The following is a 23,547-nucleotide window of genomic DNA, read 5'->3' as shown; positions in this document are numbered from 1 at the left end:
CATGGATTTATGAGTTTTGAACAGCGGTATACTACTGTTGCCTTTATTCATAACTTCTATTTTTATAGTTGATATTGCATCATTATTTGCACTTTGTGAAATGGGGTCATCTGATATATCAAATTGAAGGTCTTAATAAACTCTACTTAAAAATGAAAATTTTAAACCCACTTTTCATCCCAGGGGGACGGGTAGGGTCATTTAGTGCAAACATTCAAATTTCTCAGATGGTAAAGATGTCGCATATCAAATGAAAGAACATAAAGCGTACATTTCAAATTTCAAATTGACGTCTCCCAAAAATGGGTTGGATGGGGTTATTGAGTGCAAAAAATAAATTTTCTTTTAAGATAGGGTTGTTGTATATCAAATGAAAGGTCATGATGTGTACATTTGAAATATCAAATTCCTGACCTCCAAAAATTGGTTGGATGGGGTTATTAAGTGCAAAAATCAAACTTTTTAGATCATGGCGTTGTTGCATATCAAATGAAAGCTCATCAACCCTGTGTTACATATATCATACTTCCGATCTCAAAAATGTAGGCGGATGAGGTCATTAAGTGTAAAAAGCGAAAAGTTTCAGAAGGTATGCTTGTCGTATATCAAACGAAAGGTCGTACAAAGAACATTACGAAAACATCACTTTTACAGGAAAGACCTTTCAATTGTTTTACAAACAATTGAGATACTAGTTTATATTTAACTTAATAAAAAAAAGCCAAAAAACGGATTTTGTCCGGGATTGATCTGCTTTTTTATTTTTTTAAGCTGGTTTTCTCATATAATAATGATACGGATAACAGAGCCAAGCAGTTAAAGTAAAGGGAACCAGTTTATTTATTCTCATAGGATGGCGGATTTTTCGACTTGCCATGTTTTTGAGCTCCCAAATTTAAAACAAATAAAAACTGATTTAATCAGGGCAAACAAAGAATGCTCACGACGTAAACTACTTAATAGTGCTAAATGGTAAAGGTTTTATAAAGCTTTCTGTAGTCGTCATTAGAATATGAGCAACAGAATACACAAATAACATTTTGTTCTATGCAAAGACTGTAAGTGTTTTTAAAAACCAAATCATACCTGCCAACCTCTGAAACCTTTAAACTTAAAGAGAGAGATCTCCCTTTTAACTATGAAAGCTAAAACTGAGGGGCAGATTTTGTGAGAACGACATTTTCCAGCTTAATATAGGCACAGGCACTAGACATTCTGTCAATAGTATAAAAGTATTGGCAATGGGAAGAAAATAGTGTCAATATATATAAAAAAGAGTTAATATATATGGACACTATTTTCTTCCCATTGCCAATATGTTTATACTATTGACAGAAAGTCTAGTGCCTGTGATATAGGGCTCTGACACACTAGCACTAACAGGCAAATGGGATGAGAAAGTCGTTTTCCAGTCCATCACTTTGCCCTATGCTACTGTCAAAAGCAATATAGAGAGTCACCCTGTTATTCACATTACTTCTTCTTGTCTCAGTATGACCATCGTTTTTGGGGAAAGACAGCTTCAAGCCGTCAATCCCCTATGGGTTGACCAGAGTGACATTCCCTCACATCATTCATTTTGTTTTTATAGTGTGGAGAACCCCCAACAAATCTTACTGAGATTGATGAGAAGGAAACACACAAATGAATAGATTGACTTTAAACACTTTTTTCCCCTCTGTTTCTAGCAAAATTATCGTATTTTGAGCTCTCCTTTACACTCTTTACGTTTCTTTTACAATCGGAAAAAATCAGTATGACGAGATATTCTAAATATATCCAACCTACATCATATTTTATAATGACGTCATTGTTGGAATGCCACACTATGCAGAAGCAGGGATATCCTTCACTGGTTATTAAAATCATTCTCAGAGTTCGTGCACTAATTATAAATTGTTATTTGTTAAATTTAAACATAATTATGTTTGCTGTTACAAGTAACAAGTGTTACAAAATAAATCTCTTAGATTTATTTGTATTAAAGATATACATGTATGGATAAAATAGACATGATAGATATTCTAAAAATGTATATACTAGTTAACTAACTTACTTGCAAGGCAATTTTGATAAGATCAAAGATTGTTATAAGTATTCAACAAGATCTAGGCCTGGGGATACTATATTTTATACCACTTACACGTAAAAAAAAGGGCAGCATACATGTACTTTTATATTTATTATGTATTAAGTTATTTAAAGAGCAACAAACATTTTGAATCTTATTTTAGGGCTGCAGAATTATCATCAGCAGTAGATGCATCAGTTGATTACCAACAAATCTTGCTTCTCCAGGAACCTAAGGTATTTGTTTTAGTAGAGACGGATATGTTATTGAAACAAAAAACAAACTTATAATGTGAATATTTATTATAATGTATATATATATATATATATATATATATATACCAAATATCAAATATGTTCAGTCAACCATATCCTGCATGAACAAAAGTAATATTCAAAAATAAAAACCATGCAAACACCACAGGCATATAAACATATCACACAGGAAAAGAACTTATGATCTTAGTGTTCTAATATATCATTTACATATATAGAATCATTTCCCTTGGTTATTAACGATATTGTACAATATATAAATGTCAAAAATACAGGTCTAATTTCTATATATATATATCATTTGGTTAATACATTAATTCAAAATATAAATCAAACCTGAAAAGAGGTGTTAAAATCAGGGTTGGCAAAGTAATACCCTCCTGGGAAAACCCAGGCGCTGGGTAGTACTCCCAGAAATGGGTAATACTGGGCAATACTGGGCAATATGAAATTTTTAGCTTATTTTAACACAAAATAGTACAGATTTCTTGTAGTATCATAGCTTTATAGCTAAATATATACTTTTTATACAGATAACCATAAAGAGACATTTTTAGAAGATTGAAATTTCAATTTAATTCTCTTCACTAATTCTATGTAGGCAGAATACAACATTTGCACATTTTATGATACATTGTTAATTTCCTAGCATTATTTCAATAATCAAAACTTTGAAAAACATGCATTCTACTGCAGTGTTTTAATGAATTGTAAGTTTAATTGTTTGATTTCCCAATCATACATGTATTGCTAAACAAAACACCCACATGGTTCATGTCATTCGGAGCTTTGCTTTTGCGCCAAAAAAATCTTTCGTTTGCGCCAAAAATAAAACCTTTCATTTGCGCCAATAATACAGGTAAATGCAGGTAAGTAGTATAAGAAATTGACTTTAAAAAAAAAGAATTTTAATCACAAAGACAGTTTTTGTTTGCATAATAAACATATTCCTAAGAAATCAGTCATCATAAAACCATACAAGGTATTTTCACACACAGTTCTTTTACTTTGAACATATTAAGAAAGGAGTAAAATTTCGAGAAGGTTCTAAGCATTATACACTATAGTAAAGTTATAATTCTGTCCATATCAGTTGTTAGACTAGCTTTGCAAGTTTTATGGAACACCTAAACGATTTTTAATATGATACATATGATAAGCTATACACCGTTTGTGTGATCATATTAAAAAAAAGACTTATTTTTCTCTGTCTGTCTTTGAACTAACAATGTGCATCTATACACCTCAAACATGTGAACACTTCATAATTCTAATCCTCCGTTTTGTATCATTGAAATGAGTATGAACAATTATCCTGTAGAAATACTGTAGAAACAAATATTATTCACGATACAGCAATGGATATTTAACTTTTCCGTTATATGTTACCTTTATTACCTGTGAAATGGCACAAATGAAGATTTAATTTTTGCGCAAATGAAATATAACCTTGTGGCGCAAATGAAAGATTAGATTTTTAAAAAAATGGAGCAAATGCAATGCGCCCATGTCATTAACACTTATAGAATTGAAAAGGCTGATTATTGTTACATAAACAAATTGGTGTTCTAATCTGAATAATTACTTACTTAAAATAAGCTATATATTATATAGTGATCACTGATGTACATATACATTATTTTAAAATAAGCTATATAATATATAGTGATCACTGATGTACATATACATTATTTTAAAATAAGCTATATAATATATAGTGATCACTGATGTACATATACATTATTTAAAATTAGCCTTTTAATATATAGTGATCACTGATGTACATATACATTATTTAAAATAAGCTTTTTAATATATAGTGATCACTGATGTACAGATACATTATTTAAAATAAGCTTTTTAATATATAATGATCACTGATGTACATATACATTATTTTAAAATAAGCTATATAATATATAGTGATCACTGATGTACATATACATTATTTTAAAATAAGCTATATAATATATAGTGATCACTGATGTACATATACATTATTTTAAAATTAGCTATATATTATATAGTGATCACTGATGTACATATACATTATTTAAAATAAGCTATATAATATATAGTGATCACTGATGTACATATACATCAGGGATGGGGTAATTAAAAATGTAATGGTAATTAAGTGTAATGCATTACAATTTTCCATGTAATTGAATGTAATGTGTAATTGAGCATTTTTTTAATTACTTGTAATGGTAATTTAATTAATTACAATGAAAAAAGCTTGTATTGCTCAATTACTTTTGAATTACATTTCAATTACATGTACTTTTATGGTGTTAATGATAAGGATTTATGTTTAATAATATAAATTGTAAAATTATATTTATTTTTCAAATATTGATATCACATACTTTCTGTAATTTATTCTAAAGTTTTTATATTACTTATTTGACCAACAGAATTTTTTTCTGAATAGTCTTATGATTTGAAATACAAATGTTTTTAAGAAAGATCTTTAACTAAATAGATTGAAAAGTAATAAATCACCATGTTAAACAAAAACAAAAAATGTGTGAAAAATCTTTATGAGGGTTCATTTAGAATTTAAATTTACTGCATACAATCATTTTGTCAAATTAGTATAAACAAAAGGATTATAGAGATAAAAATTAACAGCTGTAAAAACAAACAGCAATTAATCAGATTAAAATGTCCAGGGGCAATGCCACTGTTACATGTATTTTATCTAATTAGCAAAATATTGCTAAGATATAGACATTATATACATTGTTTGTACTAAAAATTATTTTCAATGTTGTGACAAGCATATCTTTTAATAGTAATTAAGTGATTTTTTTTTAATTTATTTATAATTTCTTTATTCATGCTATGTTTTATTTAAATAACTTCATTTCTGAGATGTCAAAATACCCCTTAATGTATTGGCAAGTTAATAGGAACTAATTTCCTCTTCAACAAATCTACTGATTATGGAAGTATAATACCTCCATGTTCTAATCTAATCAAGCAATATATGCCACATTAGCTCCTGTAGAAATACTTTTGAGAATGGCTGTCAAAGTGTACAGACCAGAGAGATGCAGACTAAATGACAAAACATTAAAATTACTCATGATTATCAAATGCAACGATTAAACTATGTTAACATGAATATTTTACACATACATTATACATACATGTATAATATTAGTTAACAAATATTATGATGAAATGTAATGTGTAATTTAATTAATTACTTTAGTAAAGTAATTGTAATTTAATTAATTACATTTCAAAAACTGTGTAATGTGTAATTAGTGTAATTGACCATTTTTGCAATGTAATGTGTAATTTAATTAATTACATTTCAAAAACTGTATAATGTGTAATTAGTGTAATTGACCATTTTTGCAATGTAATGTGTAATTTAATTAATTACATTCCAATGTAATTGACCCCAAGTCTGATATACATTATTTAAAATAAGCTATATAATATATAGTGATCACTGATATACATATACATTATTTAAAATAAGCTATATAATATATAGTGATCACTGATGTACATATACATTATTTAAAAATATCTTTTCTTGCATGTTGTTTCTAACATAAGTTGTATATACATGCATTTGAAAAAAAACCAGGTTTGTTTTTTTGCTATAAATTAACAGTTTCACTGTTTGATCAATCTAGAAAACTAAAATTATGTTTATATATATCTTAAATCTATTGCATTTGTGTTTGATCACTATAAACCTTTTTAAAACTCAAGCCAGTAATTCATATTACCCAGTATTACCCAGTAAAACCCTGTAAGACCCGGTTTTTCCCAGTATTTCCCACTGGGCTTGGCAATACTCATAAAACCTGGGTTTTTACCAACCCTGGTTAAAATATAATTTTACCTTTGTCTAAAAATGTCTACAGAATAAATGAATGATTTGAAGCTATGTTATATTTACAGGATTATTATGATGAGTATGATAAGTTCGCTTTGGCCTCAAGTTATTTTGATCTGAAAGAATATGACAGAGCAGTATACTTCTTACAGGAATGCAGTAGTTCAAATAACTACTTTTTGTACCTGTATGGACGCTATCTGGCTGATGAAAAAAGAAAAGTGGATAATGCTTCAGACTCTATAGGTTAGACTTAATATTGTTAGATATAAATTCTCTATACCAAAAAAAAAAAGAACCCTTTGTATCCCTATCCTATCGTTCAAATAATAATATTACAGTCGACTCTCATTATGTCGAAGTCAGCCAGACCAGAGAAATATTTTGAGATACACGTAGTTCGACTCAAACGAACACCGGAAGTTCGACAATCTAAGGGACACAACTCTTGCTTAGATCCGGGTGAATATGGCAAGGGGATCGATATTCTAGTATCAGATCGATGTATTTGTATGTCACAGTCTTTTATTATTTCTACTTATTCAATTGTTTCAATTAAAAAAAATCCTATGGCTTTTCAAAGAGAGTAATTTCCAATCGATAGTTTCATTATTCCGGTCGGTTATAGCTGAAAAACTTGTATATTCTTGGATACAAGAAATTTAAGAAAATTCTGATTTCTATTGATTTTGTTTTATCTCACTCTTTCTTTTCAAAAGAAAATATAACAATATTAAAGACGCCGTTTGAGTAGTTTTTAGGTGATCATCAACAGAAGTCATAATCCTCACTTTATACACACCCAAGCTCATTAGTGTAAATCATAAATTAATTGTTTTGTAAACATTTTAAATACTTTTTGAACATTAACAATGTATCACTAATTTTTTTATATAAATAAAAATTCCATAAAAGATAATCTTAGGTAAACACTCTTGGAAATAGCATGTAATAAATCAATACGGTGGTCAGTGACCGGAAATTTAATTACACATGTATTGTCAGATTAACTCTTCAATCCATTTAAATCCCCGAGGTCATGTTTTGACATATGTGTATTAGTTCGAGATAAAAAATGAATTTTGAATGCTTTTGTTAACCTTGGGACCGTAAATTTAGTTCGACTCAACCGAAATTTCGACTCGTCCAATTCGACTCATCAGGAGTCGAATTACATACTTTTGTATGGAATAAAGTTTGGGACCACGTGAAAACTTCGACTCATCCGAAATTTCGAGTCAACTGAGTTCGAGACAACAAGAGTTAACTGTATATGCAGTATTTTGTATATGACTTTCTACTGTGGATGTAAGAAAAACCTAGATAGTTATGCTGAAAAATAAAGCTAGACAGCATGGTTGTAGATAAAAGCTATACCATGCACTGTAAAATAAAGCTATGCTATGTTGCTGAAAGATAAAGCTAGACAGTGTGGCTGTAGATAAAAGCTATACCATGCACTGTAAAATAAAGCTATACAATGTTGCTGAAAGATAAAGCTATACAAAGTGGCTGTAAGATAAAAATAGACACTGAGACTGTAAGATAAGACTTGAGAATGTGGCTGAAATATAATGCTATACCATCTTGCTGTTTGATAAAGCTATACAATGCAGCTATTTGATGTAGCTATTATACAGTGTGATGTTAGGTCTGGAAGAAAAAGCTGCATGCCAATAAATAAGACTATCTTAGACAATGCAACTAACAGATAAAGTTAGACAATGTGACTTTAAGATAAAGTTAGATAATGTAGCTGTAATATACAGCTTGTCAATGTAGCTGGAAGATGAAGATAGACCTTGACGTCTGTGACTGTAAGATTGTATTTAGTCATTATAATTTAGTCTAATGCAAATCATGAACACTTTTTGATACAATATATCATCTTTTTTCTATTTTGATAGGTCCTCCTGATCACCTAGAAAATGAGCATTTGAAAACTTTAAAAATAGAACTAAGTAAAAAATACATTATGAAAGAACTTGATGGATTTTGTTTATATTTGTAAGTATATACTCATTTACAGTATTAACACAAGAATGAATAGAAATGATAGATTGATGCTGTTTGACCCCCCCCCCCCCCCCCAAAAAAAAAAAAAAAAAAAAGGGGAAATGTCATGTTTATTAGATGTGTTAATAAGTTACTTGGTTTCTGAAAGAGGACCCTTTTACTAAATGGGAAAGTGAATTATGTGGTATAAAATGATGTATATTTCATTCATGTCCAGTGCACGATGATTAATCAATATTGTAGACATCGCAATATCTACAATGTTAACACGATATTGTGTCAACATTGTTTACATTGTTTGAACCCTTATATATTGTTTACATCGTTGACATTGTTAACATCGCGATGTATACAATCTAGAAAATATATTGTGTTTACATTGTTTACATTGCGATTTATACAATGTTAACAAGATGTTGTGTCAACATTGTATACATTGTTTCAACCTTTATATATTGTTTACATCGTTGACATTAATATCGCGATGTATACAATGTCAACACGATGTTGTGTCAGCATCGTATAAATTATTTGCACCCTTATATATTGTTTACATCGTCGACATCGTTAACATCGCAATGTATACAATGTTAACACGATGTTGTGACACAACATCGTATACATTGTTTGAACTCTTTTATATTGTTTACATCGTTGACATCGTTATCATCGCGATGTATACAATGTTTACACGATAGTGTGTGTACATCGTTTACATTGTCTTAACTCTTATATATTGTTTACATCGTTGACATCGTAAACATCGTTATGTATACAACGTTAAAAAGATTTTGTGTTTACATCGCCATATAAACTATGTTGACACTATTTTGTGTCAAATTAGAGCTATAACATCACATTTAATTAAAATATTTGTTGTTAAAAAAAAACATAAAAATGCAAACTGTATATATGTAGTCGACAAACTTCATTGAATAACTATTATATGAATGAATAAAAAAACATTTTATTGATATTGTCAACATCACAATGTATATCATGTGAACGATGTAAATACAAAGGTATAGATTTGGTACACATTATTTATACGATGTTGATGATGTAAATGATGTATAAACAATATTCAAACATCACAATATAAACGATGTTAACGATGTAAACAGAAAGTTATAGAGTCGATATACAACATAAACACGATGTTGACACGATATTGTCAACATTGCGATGTATACGATGTGAACGATGTAAACACAAAGGTAAAGACTTGGTTCACAACGTCAATACGATGTTGACGATGTAAAAACTATATTGTCAACATCACGATGTATACGATGTGAACGATGTAAACAGAACGGTATGGACTCTATATTCAACATAAACACGATGTTGACACGATATTGTTAACATCACAATGTATACGATATGAACGATGTAAACACAAAGATTATAAGACTTGGTTCACAACATTTATACAATGTTGACAATGTAAAAACGAAATTGTCAACATCACGATGTATACGATGTCAACGATTTAAACGGAAAGTTATAGAGTCGATATACAACATTAACACGATGTTGACACGAATTGTTAACATCACGAATATACGATGTGACAAAGGTACAGAACATAAAGATAGGATACAATGTTAACACAATAACGACACTATAAAGTTGACATTGTGATGTTGACAATATCGACAAAACATCGTGCACTGGACATACTTCGTATATTTAGCTTCATACTTGAAAATTATTGATAAGCTTTACTGATAGAGTAGTCCAAATAGTTAATTTACAATGAACACACAATCGCAACACTGGCATTGTGAGTTTGAACCTAGCTTCTGACATTGTATGTTCATCTCTGATTCAGTTGACCAGTGCTTCTCTCTAGGTACTCAAGCTTCCTCCACCAATAAACACTGGTCACTGTGATAAAGTCAGTTGTGCACACTAAAAAGTGTTTAACACCAAAAATAAATCTTATCAATCAAATTTTGTTTTATATGATGAAAAAATCTAGTTCAAATGAAGAGAATTATATGTGACCCAAAATAAATGTCATTTTCCTGCTTTACATGTATATTCTCCTTGCACAGAATGATTTGAACACCTTATAATAGAAACAAAATTACTATTTAGTGAATACTGTTTTGAGTTGGCTAGAGGTTTATATTGAACCATTTTACTGAATATAAATGCAATTCATACCATAAATTGACTAATAGATAAGGTAAAGTTAAGATGATTTTTTGTGTATCATATCTTTTTTGTAGATATGGCATAGTTTTGAAAAAGCTAGATTTACTGAAAGAAGCTTTAGAAATGTTGGTAGAAGCAGTTAATTATGAACCATTACATTGGGGTGCATGGTTAGAACTGGCTGTTCTCATACCTGATAAAGAAACTGTAAGTATTAATTATGAACCATTACATTGAGGTTCATGGTTAGAACTAGCTGTTCTCATACCTGATAAAGAAACTGTCAGTATTAATTATGAACCATTACATTGGGGTGCATGATTAGAACTGGCTGTTCTCATACCTGATAAAGAAACTGTAAGTATTAATTATGAACCCTTACATTGGGGTTCGTGGTTAGAACTGGCTGTTTTCATACCTGATAAAGAAACTGTAAGTATTAATTATGAACCATTACATTTGGGTTCGTGGTTAGAACTGGCTGTTCTCATACCTGATAAAGAAACTGTAAGTATTTATATGAACCATTACATTAGGGTGCATGGTTAGAACTAGCTGTTCTCATACCTGATAAAGAAACTGTAAGTATTTATTATGAACCATTACATTGGGGTTCATGGTTAGAACTAGCTGTTCTCATACCTGATAAAGAAACTGTCAGTATTAATTATGAACCATTACATTGGGGTGCATGGTTAGAACTGGCTGTTCTCATACCTGATAAAGAAACTGTAAGTATTAATTATGAATCCTTACATTGGGGTTCATGGTTAGAACTGGCTGTTTTCATACCTGATAAAGAAACTGTAAGTATTAATTATGAACCATTACATTTGGGTTCGTGGTTAGAACTGGCTGTTCTCATACCTGATAAAGAAACTGTAAGTATTTATATGAACCATTACATTAGGGTGCATGGTTAGAACTAGCTGTTCTCATACCTGATAAAGAAACTGTAAGTATTTATTATGAACCATTACATTGGGGTGCATACTTAGAACTAGCTGTTCTCATACCTGATAAAGAAACTGTTAGTATTTATATGAACCATTGCATTGGGGTGCATGGTTAGAACTAGCTGTTCTCATACCTGATAAAGAAACTGTTAGTATTTATATGAACCATTGCATTGGGGTGCATGGTTAGAACTAGCTGTTCTCATACCTGATAAAGAAACTGTAAGTATTTATATGAACCATTACATTAGGGTGCATGGTTAGAACTAGCTGTTCTCATACCTGATAAAGAAACTGTAAGTATTAATTATGAACCGTTACATTGGGGTGCATGGTTAGAACTGGCTGTTCTCATACCTGATAAAGAAACTGTAAGTATTTATATGAACCATTACATTAGGGTGCATGGTTAGAACTAGCTGTTCTCATACCTGATAAAGAAACTGTAAGTATTTATATGAACCATTACATTAGAGTGCATGGTTAGAACTAGCTGTTCTCATACCTGATAAAGAAACTGTAAGTATTTATATGAACCATTACATTAGGGTGCATGGTTAGAACTAGCTGTTCTCATACCTGATAAAGAAACTGTAAGTATTTATATGAACCATTACATTGGGGTGCATGGTTAGAACTAGCTGTTCTCATACCTGATAAAGAAACTGTAAGTATTTATATGAACTGGGATGCATGTTTAGAACTGGCTGTTCTCATACCCGATAGAGAAACTGTAAGTATATAACAGATGAACTCAGAAGGTCAACTGTCTTATTTACAAGCAGACAAAGAGCTGTTTATAATACATGTATTTGTTAGTATCGGAAAGAGGTTGACGTTATCGAGAGAGACATGATATAAATATACTGACATGAGGAGATAACTTGCTATATATAGAAAATGAATATTTGAAGCTGTAAAATCTGCATATTAAAGAAAATTATAGCTAAATCCTACTCAAAACACTTATTCTATTCATCTTTACATGTACTTACTTATGTGTATAAAATCTTTACATGTACTTACTTATGTGTATAAAATCTTTAAATGTACTTACTTATGTGTATAAAATCTTTAAATGTACTTACTTATGTGTAAAAAAATCTTTAAATGTACTTACTTATGTGTATAAAATTCTAATAGTAAATGTTCACAGTTAAGAAATGTACAAATTTTTGTAAGTTATTCATGCATATTTGTCTTTTAAAAATATGAAATTAATTCAGTATTAAGTAAAAAGGTTGATGGTACCCTTGTAGTAATAATTTGTTGTTGGTCAATTAATTGTTTTTTGTCTTGCTGGATTCTAAATGTGAGACATGCTGTTTCTGATGGTGTTGGGTTCGATGTATTTGTATGGGGAACCATTAGTGGTATGTCAATGATATTGTACAAGTGCTGGCACATCTCATTTCCATGAAGATTAATTGGCTATTAACCTTAATTCATTGTTCATTAGTAAACTTAAAATATTTGGAATAACTTACATGCTAAAGTATTGCTTTTTTAATATCAACATTTGCATTTTACTATCAAAATAACAAAAAGGTCAGACATCCATTAACAATTCTTTTTATACATTTTATTTGTTCATTACAGTTGTTGTCATTATCATTACCCAACCATTGGATGAAGAATCTATTCTTAGGACACATGTACTTAGAATTACAGCTAAATGAAGAAGCCCTTAAAATTTATCAAGGTCTTGTAGATGGAGGATTTAGTAAAAGTACATACATTGTATCCCAGATGGCTGTAGTTTATCATAATATGAGAGGTAATACATATTCAAATATTTTCATGATATGCATCCCTTGAACATACTAAAAAGCAACAATTTTCATGGAGGATTTAAATTCGTTTATTTCGTGGAACGAATATATCCACAAAATTAAAACCCCAAGAAAATTTAACCTACATATAATACCACTTCCATTTTCTTGAAACCAGAAATTAAATTCCCATGAATCTTATAGACACAAAACCATGAAATTTTAAACCCAGAAATATTAATGTTTCTACAGTAATTGATTAAAGGAAGACTAGCTGGCAGAGTGGGTATTTAGGAGCTAGCTGTATTTAACAGTTCAATATATTATATTTATATATATATATGATATTAGTACAGGCTATTACTATAGAACTTATTTTGGTGTTAATTAGAAAACGGTGCCGAAAGAATTACATACAGGTCTTAAACTGAATAACTTATTACACAAAGAAAAAAGGACATATAAATATTTTGATAAAATAAGAAATTCTCCACTTAGTTCATGTAACAGTCTGGTTTAAAACAATCAAAATCATGATATTATATTACATTAAGAGGAGTATAAATAGTAAGCCATGGCATGGTTATAATCATTCATTACATTCAATGTAACTTGTTCTTAATTTTGTAGAGATTGATATGTCAGTGACTGCATTTGCCGAATTACAAGAATTAGATCCATATAGATTAGAAAACATGGACACCTACTCAAATCTACTCTATATAAAGGTAGGTTACAACAGTGTATATACATTAGTTGATAAACATTTTTAATCCATCATAGAAAAACAAACAAAATATGCAAATAAATTCTTGAATTTGTTGCAGAAATTCCTCATCTGATCAACATTATAAAATTTCAATATGTTGACAGTATGCACTGGCGAATGAAGCAATATGATCCTTAGTTTAAGTTCAATTGCTTAAAATAGTAGCTTCACTATTACTGAATAATCAGTTGTTTATTGATAATTTTCTCGTCGCGATATAGCCTTTTTGTGCTCATGCCGTGTAAAGCAAGCACCAACCAATCAATCAGTCTGTAAGCCAGATGGTCTAGCAACATGTTTTGAAGTTTCTGTTGGACATATGCCTCATTTTCTTTGTTTAACTACTGCTTTACCATCTTTGCTAGCCAAGGGTTATCATCCAGTCCCCTCCTCTCCACCCTTGGCAGATTAAGCCAACATTTGTGATAACAATGCTGCGCTACCTACCAGTAGATGAAAGTCAGGCCTATTCTGACTACATTATTCTGGTTTGATATTAATTAATTTTCAAGATAAATAGAAAACATAGAATTAATGAAAATGTAAAAATTTTGTACATCAAAATGCTAAAAGAAAAGACAAATAAAGATGTCAAACTCATATAAATGTGTTCTCTGTATCATCTGTAAGGTTTCTAACTTTTTGTTATAACAGGAGATGAGAGCAGACCTTGCACATTTAGCACATAGATGCTGTGATATTGATAAATACAGAGTGGAAACATGTTGTGTTATAGGTATCTAAATATGTTAGTCCAAGTAAAAATAGGCTAAAGTTTATAACTTATTTTCTCTCTAATTCCAAGATGTTTTATGCTTCCCCTGAATATTTAATTTTCTATTGACAACTTAAATGTATATGCATATGATGTCTTTAGATATACAAAGTGTTTATATACTTTATAATTGTACATTTTGATAGGACATTTCACAGTAAAATTATTGAGAGAGAGAAAAAAAAATATAAGAAAAAGGACTCGAGTGTATTTGGTATTTGACCTTACCATAAAAATAAGGAGATATGGTATGATTGCCAATAAGACAACTATCCACCAATGTTCAAATGAAGTTTATTTAGGATTTAATTTTACCATAGTCAAGACATTTTATAGTTAATACGTGTACTTGTTGCCATTTCAGGAAATTATTATTCATTAAGACAACAACATGAGAAAGCTGTGATGTATTTCCAGAGAGCATTAAAACTAAATCCTCATTATCTGTCAGCATGGACATTAATGGGACATGAATTTATGGAATTAAAAAATACTTCGGCTGCATTACAGGCTTACAGACAGGCAATAGGTGTGTATATATATGTAGTTTTCTATCGTACCAAAACATGATAATTTGCAGGATTACATACAAACTGTAGGTTATGAATATGTATAGTTCTATAGGTGTGTATAATGCTTATCCCCAGCTTAGTATATTTCTTGGTTTTTGATCGGCTAACACACATCTTTAAAAAAAATACATAGCCCCGGGTGATGCTAACCCATATAGCTGGACTTTACTGTCCATTACCAAAGGAACTTCATGCACCCTTTTCTTAGTTCCCTATTTGTTCCTTGTAAAAATTTGAATTCTGTAGATTTTCCATAATGTCAGCAATTTAATATGTATTATGCGGATTATTGGCTTTCATTTTAGTATATGCATCATTTGAATAATGTAATCCACTAATGAGTTTATCTTATTATGCAGATTATTTGGATTCATTTTTAGTAGATGCATCCTTTAAATACCACATCGTCAATGAACGAAAACTTGCCTAGACAGCCTGTAGCTTTCACATACCACCTTGTTCTTAAATTTCCCTAAAAATCACCAGATTTGGAAAAAATTCATTATCTACATTCATATCAGTAGATATGGGTATTTTAACACATATACTCCAAGGTGTTATTATGTTCCAGACCGTATGAGTATTTGGACCGTACGCGTACGATCTGGACCGTATGCGTACTTTTTCAATATACGCATACGGTCGGACCGTACGCGTACGGTCTGACTAATATTAAGAATTTGGTCAAGTTTATTAGATACAAATGTATATAACAGATCAACATAACTTATATCTCAAATTAACATAAAAAGTTGAATAGTTATTGAAATAAAAACTTAATATTTTAACTATTTGTAAAAAATCAGGCTTATTTAATCTGTTAATCTCCTGTACTTAGCATGTCAGTAATTCATTAATTACAGCCCAGTATGCTCATTGAAATTGAAGTTATCGGAAGTAAACATAATGTGGAAGGACAATTGTTTTAGAATATTTAGGAACTTTACAAAAAATGCATATGCAAAGGAACATGCATGAACAAAACATGTTAATGTTAAAAATATATGACGTTCCTTGTGGAAGCAAGTGTCATCTTGGGCCAGAGTAACAAAATAGGATTCACGGATATAAAATTAAACAAAATTTAATATTTAATTTTAATTGTTCGCTTATTCACTTTATCCATCTAATTGTAATAATAACAATTTGTATAATTAAAAATAAAGATTTTGATAAATGTTTGTTAACATTTAACCCATATGATCCCAAAACATGTATGGTCAGCTGGACCGTACGCGTACGGTCCAAATACTCGTATGGTCTGGATATATATTTATCTATAGATATGAACATAGATAACTTATACATTTTGCAATATCTATAAAAGAAAGAGGTGGACTATAAGTTGATGGCAAACTGACAACACTATGGTGAAAAAGGAAACACAACCAAAATACACACAACAGTAAACAAAACACAACATGGAAAACTAAAGACTGCAACCCCACCAAAAACCAGGGTGATCCAGGGTGCTTACAAAAGGGTTAGCAGTTCCTGTTCCACGTATGGCAGCCGTTGTGTTGCTCATGTAAGTACTTAGTAATAAGTTTTATTCTGTGTTGTCACATACCAGGAAAATAGGACAAGATCAATAGGGTTATAACAAGTGTAACATATATTGTCAACTGTTAAATATATGTAATAAGATTAAAACCAACTCATAATGTGTAATTCTCTATTATACCAGTATAGACATTGCCAGCTTACATACCATTTCTAAGTGTGCAAATTGGCAGTTCCCTTATGTACACTAGTAATTTTATAAGTTATAACTGAAAAAGGACCATTTTGAAAGCCATGGAACAGAAAGTAATTTTGAAAATTGGTCATTATTGTTTATAGTATTACAGAGGTAAACAGAAGGGATTATAGTGCCTGGTAGGGATTAGGACAGACATATGAAATTCTGAAGATGTATCATTATTGTTTATATTATTACAGAGGTAAACAGAAGAGATTATAGAGCCTGGTACGGATTAGGACAGACATATGAAATTCTGAAGATGTATCATTATTGTTTATATTATTACAGAGGTAAACAGGAGGGATTATAGAGCCTGGTACAGATTTGGACAGACATATGAAATTCTGAAGATGTATCATTATTGTTTATATTATTACAGAGGTAAACAGGAGGGATTATAGAGCCTGGTACGGATTAGGACAGACATATGAAATTCTGAAGATGTATCATTATTGTTTATATTATTTCAGAGGTAAACAGAAGGGATTATAGAGCCTGGTACGGATTAGGACAGACATATGAAATTTTGAAGATGTATCATTATTGTTTATATTATTACAGAGGTAAACAGGAGGGATTATAGAGCCTGGTACGGATTAGGACAGACATATGAAATTCTGAAGATGTATCATTATTGTTTATATTATTTCAGAGGTAAACAGAAGGGATTATAGAGCCTGGTACGGATTTAGGACAGACATATTAAACTCTAAAGATGTATCATTTATTTTAGAGGTTAACAGGAGGGATTATAGAGCCTGGTACGGATTAGGACAGACATATGAAATTCTGACGATGTATCATTATTGTTTATATTATTACAGAGGTAAACAGAAGAGATTATAGAGCCTGGTACGGATTTAGGACAGACATATTAAACTCTAAAGATGTATCATTCATTTTAGAGGTTAACAGGAGGGATTATAGAGCCTGGTACGGATTAGGACAGACATATGAATCTCTAAAGATGTATCATTTATTTTATTTCAGAGGTTAACAGGAGGGATTATAGAGCCTGGTACGGATTAGGACAGACATATGAAATTCTGAAGATGTATCATTATTGTTTATATTATTACAGACAAGCTCAACAGCTGAGGTATTTATGATGATAATCAACCTATAAAGTTTGCAGATCTAGGAGTTTGTTTCTTGAATAAGATAAATGGAAACATTATTTCAGATAAAGTGAGGAAAAAGTAGCTTGTTGGTAGTAATGACAGTGTTGATGCTAATCAGCTGAATACAAAGGGACAGTCTGATTTTTCTCTATCATAAACTTGTCAACTGTTTTTGTTCTTTCTTTTAGTTTAAGCAATAATTTTTTATCCTTCATTCCGTCATCTGCTTCTTTAACATTTAGTTGATTTTTTTTAAGACTATAATTAACTTTGTCAAACATAGGTCATTCTAATAGGGCATTTTTGAACTACTTAAGGAGTTTCCTGCATCTATAAAACAAATATTGACAACTGCGTGCTACCATGTAGTTTGAATGTCAATTCATAATGCAATAAAATGGAAAAGACAAAATTGGTCACTTATTTATGACAAAAAGAATCTGCATACACTTGACAAAAACCAAAGCTTTTATTGCAGTTCTTCATATCAAAGTCACAGTGAGGCCTCCAGTATGTTGCAAAAGATCACACCTCTCTACATTTTCAAAGAAGTCTCTAGTACAGATTTAAATAGATAGAGTTCCTTGTGTCAGAGATATTGAGTTTTCTTTTCCAGCAAAAACCATAGCAAAGAAACTGCTTTTATTGCAGTTCTTCATATTAAGTCACAGTGAGGCCTACAGCATGCTGCAAAAGATCACACCTCTCTAGTAGACTACAGTTTCAAAAAAAATCCTAGTACAGATTTAAATAAACTTACTTGTGTCAGAGATATTGAGTATTTTTTTCCGAGTTTTTTAAAGACATTAAGCTACTTCAGTATTTCTTTGAGTAAATTAATCTTTTATATTTTCAGACCTAACGATTCAAGAATGGTTGTAGCACTTGGAGAGTCTTATGAGAAATTAGAAAGATTACAGGAGGCTAAAAAATGTTTTAGAAAAGCCCATAGTATTGGCGATGTAGAAGGAATGGCTATCATAAAATTAGCAAAGTCAGTACATTGTCAAAAATTGAAAAATAGATATATGTGTTTTTTATTTCCCACCTACGATAGTAGAGGGGCATTATGTTTTCTGGTCTGTGCGTCCGTTCGTCCGTCTGTTCGTTCGTCCGTTCGTCCGTTCGTCCGTCTGTCCCGCTTCAGGTTAAAGTTTTTGGTCAAGGTAGTTTTTGATGAAGTTGAAGTCCAATCAACTTGAAACTTAGTATACATGTGCCCTATGATATGATCTTTCTAATTTAAATGCCAAATTAGAGTTTTGACCCCAATTTTACGGTTCACTGAACATAGAAAATGATAGTGCAAATTTCAGGTTAAAGTTTTTGGCTTCAGGTTAAAGTTTTTGGTCAAGGTAGTTTTTGATGAAGTTGAAGTCCAATCAACTTGAAACTTAGTATACATGTGCCCTATGATATGATCTTTCTAATTTAAATGCCAAATTAGAGTTTTGACCCCAATTTTACGGTTCACTGAACATAGAAAATGATAGTGCAAATTTCAGGTTAAAGTTTTTGGTCAAGGTAGTTTTTGATAAAGTAGAAGTCCAATCAACTTGAAACTTAGTATACATGTTCCCTTTGATAAAATCATTCTAATTTTAATGCCAAATTAGAGAATTTATTCCAATTTCACAGTCCTTTAAACATAGAAAATGATAGTGCGAGTGGGGCATCCGTGTACTGTGGACACATTCTTGTTATTCCTTAAGGTGGTACCAATCACCTTGACTAAAATTAATTTGTTTCGTTTAATTCTCATTAAAATTTTGAAAAAATGTTTAATTTGACCCTTTGATAAGACTATAAGAATTTCAAAAAACGTAAACAACACACTTTATCTGAAAATTTTCATTGGATATATAGCAGTTTGACAAACACAAATTTTGATCATCAAGAAGCTTAAAAAAACGTTTAGCTGATTTTTACAAAGTTATCTCCCTGCAGTGTTATGTACCACCTTAACTGTCTTTTCTCTGTTGTTATCCATTGATACTGTTTTCAAATTTCACAGCAACACTGTTATTCAGGATAACAATCATTATATATAAAGATAAGAAGATGGGGTATGATTGCTAATGAGACAACTATTCATACAGACTCATTGTTACCAATGGAATAACTTAACATTGTATGGTGTTTGGAACGTGTAGATAATAAAGGCAAGTAATGGTTATAAACTCAAAGAAGTGTTCAGTGTTTTCCTTGGAGTCAATGATATACATAAGAGACATCGACAAGTGATGAAGTTGTGGGCCTATTGTTACGTAAAATGGCGCTAAAACATTAACCAAATAAAAGAGTATAGAATAGACTGAACTGAAACTATAACTTATTCAAAACAATAAGAATCATTATACAGTATCAACATACTGTGCAGGAGGAGATAAGATCATGACTAAGTATTTTAAGATTTTCCTTCAACTTGATCTTAAATGATCGATAAAAAAATAAAGTAAAAAAGTAAAGATAAATTTGGCAGCCAAGTCAGTCAATAAATTTGGTCTTTCTATTAGGCTTTCGTAGTTTATCTTTTTTCACTTTTTCATTATATATACTATTACTGTTAATGCTGAGCACATAAACAATAGGTTTATTACTGATGTCAAATCATGGATTGTATGCATACGGATCAAAATATGTTCAGATTAATGATTTTCAAGACAGAAATGTATCAGCAAAGTTTTGAGCAAATTTTTTCCACATTTTAACCAACCTGACTTCGTTCAGTGAATTATTATTCAATTTTCCTTATAAATGTTTGAAAATAAGAACATATTCAATTTTTTTCAATTATTTGGTCAAAATCTTAGCTGATGCCACTTGAAGGATATAACTATTGCAACATATCAGTAATTTAGTGAACTAGTTACTGATTTGAAGAAAAAGGCAAAAGATTATGTGGCATTTAATTAGATTTTCTTTAATCTTTACTTTTTTTTTTTTTTATAAATATAGACTTCATGAGAGATTATCAGAAGAAACACATGCTGCTGCTGCTTATACAGAATATGTTAATGAGGCTAACAGACAAGGAGTAAGTATCAGTGATTGGTAAAATGAATGTAAGATACCTCCCCTTTTGGTCCATCCCTTGATTTTCGTTGTTAACGAATATAGTCCCTAGGGTTGTCAGTGGGTTACTTGCCATTAATTTTTATACCCCTTCCAAATTTATTTCTCCATGTTTAATGCCTCAAATTGCAAGTAAGGGGGGGGGGGTGAAATTACACTGTAAAAAAATTGGGGTCCAGAATTTTAAAGGAAAGTAGTGATTGGTCCAGCTGAAAAATGTTTAAAATTAGCACTACGGAAGCTGTCAAAAGATTTCAAGACGCCCTAAACATAAAATTGTCCATATTTTGAGTTAGAGATGATAAAGTTTTCTATAATTTTGATATAATTTGTCCCAAAAGTAGTACAACACACTGTAAAAGTTTCTTTGAGAAAGCGCAGGTGGGATTTTTTTTATTTTCATTTATGTTCTAAAAGAAATGCACTACGAAATAATTGTGGTCTCGGACCTTTTTATACAGAATATGTTAATGAGGCTAACAGACAAGGAGTAAGTATCAGTGATTGGTAAAATGAGTGTAAGATACCTCCCCTTTTTATACAGAATATGTTAATGAGGCTTACAGACAAGAAGTATTAATGATTTGTCAAATCTTATACAGAATATGTTAATGAGACTAACAGAAAAGGGGTATGTATTAGTGATTGGTCATATCTTATACAGAATATGTTAATGAGACTAACAGACAAGGGGTAGGTATCAGTGATTGGTCAAATCTTATACAGAATATGTTAATCCAACAGACAAGGGGTACATATCAGTGATTGGTCAAATCTTATACAGAATATGTTAATGAGGCTAAAAGACAAGGGGTAAGTAACAATGATTGGTCAAATCTTATACAGAATATGCTAATCTAACAGACAAGGGGTCATATCAGTGATTGGTCAAATCTTATACAGAATATGTTAATGAGGATAATAGACAAGGGTTACGTATAAGTGATTGGTCAAATCTTATACAGAATATGTTAATGAGGCTAACAGACAAGGGGTAGGTATCAGTGATTGGTCAAATCTTATACAGAATATGTTAATGAGGCTAACAGACAAGGGGTAAGTATAAGTGATTGGTCAAATCTTATACAGAATATGTTAATGAGACTAACAGACAAAGGGTATGTATCTGATTTTCATGGTTCATTGGTCATGTTAAGTTTGTGTGTTTTGGTCTGTTGTTCAATTACCATAAGCAAAAGGTTAACTATATTTAGTGTTTATAAAAAATTATAAAGTGTATATGTCTGTCAAACAGGATTTATTTGACCTTGACTTCAATCTCATAGATCATTAAAAATGTTAAGTTGATGTGATACTTTTAGCCTTCACCTTTAAGACTTTTTTCATAAAATCAATGGGCAGTAAAGGAGGCACTTAACATATCCACTCTTGTTTTGAAATTGTACCCTAAATAATTGTTCAAACATTAAAGCATTAAAGGGTTTTGCTCACTGATTGACAGAATCACCATCTTCAGATTTAGTGAAACTAAATACATACAGTGATAAAAGTTATGCTGTTTCTTCAAAATTATATTGTTAATAGCTTCATTCTCTGTAGTTGATACTCTGTATTTATGTATTTCAGATATTTAACCCTGAGGATTTAAGCCAAGCTTATAAATATCTAGCCAATTTTAACTTTGCTCAAGGTCAACTAGATGAAGCATATGCTGCAGCCCAGAAATGCACAGAATTTCAGGAGGTAAGCATATGTGGTTAACACTGACATTATATAGTGAATTTCATAGAACCTTGTATAAGGTAATGCAGTGCTTGAATTTTGATACTGTTAAGTCTATTTCAAATTAGAACTTAAAAGTGTTTGAATAGAAGGGCAGGCAGTTCCTGCACCACTAGTGACAATCCTTGTGTTGCTTACGAAAAGCAAAAATAATGTTATAATACTAGGTAATCAGTCTATTTCTAAAAGGATGTTGAGCAAACAACATTCATTTGTTTCTTATAAACTTGCACTGCTATATAATCAACACGAACACATTTATTTAACATTAAATTAATAAATATTTAATATCTGATGTTCCGTAGTTTAATGATTTTTAAATACTTTGTTTTTATGTTTCAAACAGACAAGAGAAGAGGCTAAAGTGATTCTACGTAATATACAGGACCTTAGATCAAAGAAAGAAACAATATCGGACATTAGAATGGATGACAGTTGTGGTTCTATAACAACAGAGAGATTCCATGGAGCAGACCACACACCAATTAGTTCATTATCACCTGTAAATCTTAGATTCACACCTGGTGATTCTTGTTAGAATAAAGATTACACACCAATTAGTTCATTATCACCTGTAAATCTTAGATTCACACCTGGCGATTCTTGTTAGAATAAAGATCACACATCAATTAG

At 30.8% G+C, this 23,547-nt stretch overlaps 1 protein-coding gene across 1 annotated transcript; it reads left to right on the top strand.

Moving 5' to 3' along the window:
- The first annotated feature begins 813 nt into the window (after window positions 1-813).
- On the top strand, window positions 814-23,471 carry LOC143071795 (cell division cycle protein 23 homolog). Its single transcript, XM_076246379.1, has 14 exons — window positions 814-972; window positions 2,235-2,307; window positions 6,274-6,454; window positions 8,116-8,215; window positions 10,462-10,594; window positions 12,943-13,120; window positions 13,746-13,843; window positions 14,539-14,620; window positions 15,024-15,188; window positions 17,966-18,074; window positions 18,953-19,090; window positions 21,055-21,133; window positions 22,759-22,875; window positions 23,261-23,471. The coding sequence occupies exons 1-14, from the start codon at window positions 854-856 to the stop codon at window positions 23,450-23,452; spliced, it is 1,764 nt and encodes a 587-aa protein (XP_076102494.1). The 5' UTR covers window positions 814-853; the 3' UTR covers window positions 23,453-23,471.
- Window positions 23,472-23,547: the final 76 nt, after the last annotated feature.

Source organism: Mytilus galloprovincialis, chromosome 4 (assembly GCF_965363235.1).
Source record: "Mytilus galloprovincialis chromosome 4, xbMytGall1.hap1.1, whole genome shotgun sequence".
NCBI classification, from domain to species: Eukaryota; Metazoa; Mollusca; class Bivalvia; order Mytilida; family Mytilidae; genus Mytilus; species Mytilus galloprovincialis.
The sequence above is the reverse complement of the archived record's forward strand: the minus strand, read 5'-3'. Positions and strand labels throughout refer to the sequence as shown.

Excerpts from the sequence above, each read along its gene's own strand:
- LOC143071795 (XM_076246379.1), top strand. The coding sequence starts at position 854 with ATGGCGGATTTTTCGACTTGCCATGTTTTTGAGCTCCCAAATTTAAAA. Across the intron at positions 10,595-12,942 it reads TCATACCTGATAAAGAAACT|TTGTTGTCATTATCATTACC; the intron begins GTAAGTATTAAT and ends TGTTCATTACAG. Across the intron at positions 21,134-22,758 it reads ATGAGGCTAACAGACAAGGA|ATATTTAACCCTGAGGATTT; the intron begins GTAAGTATCAGT and ends TATGTATTTCAG.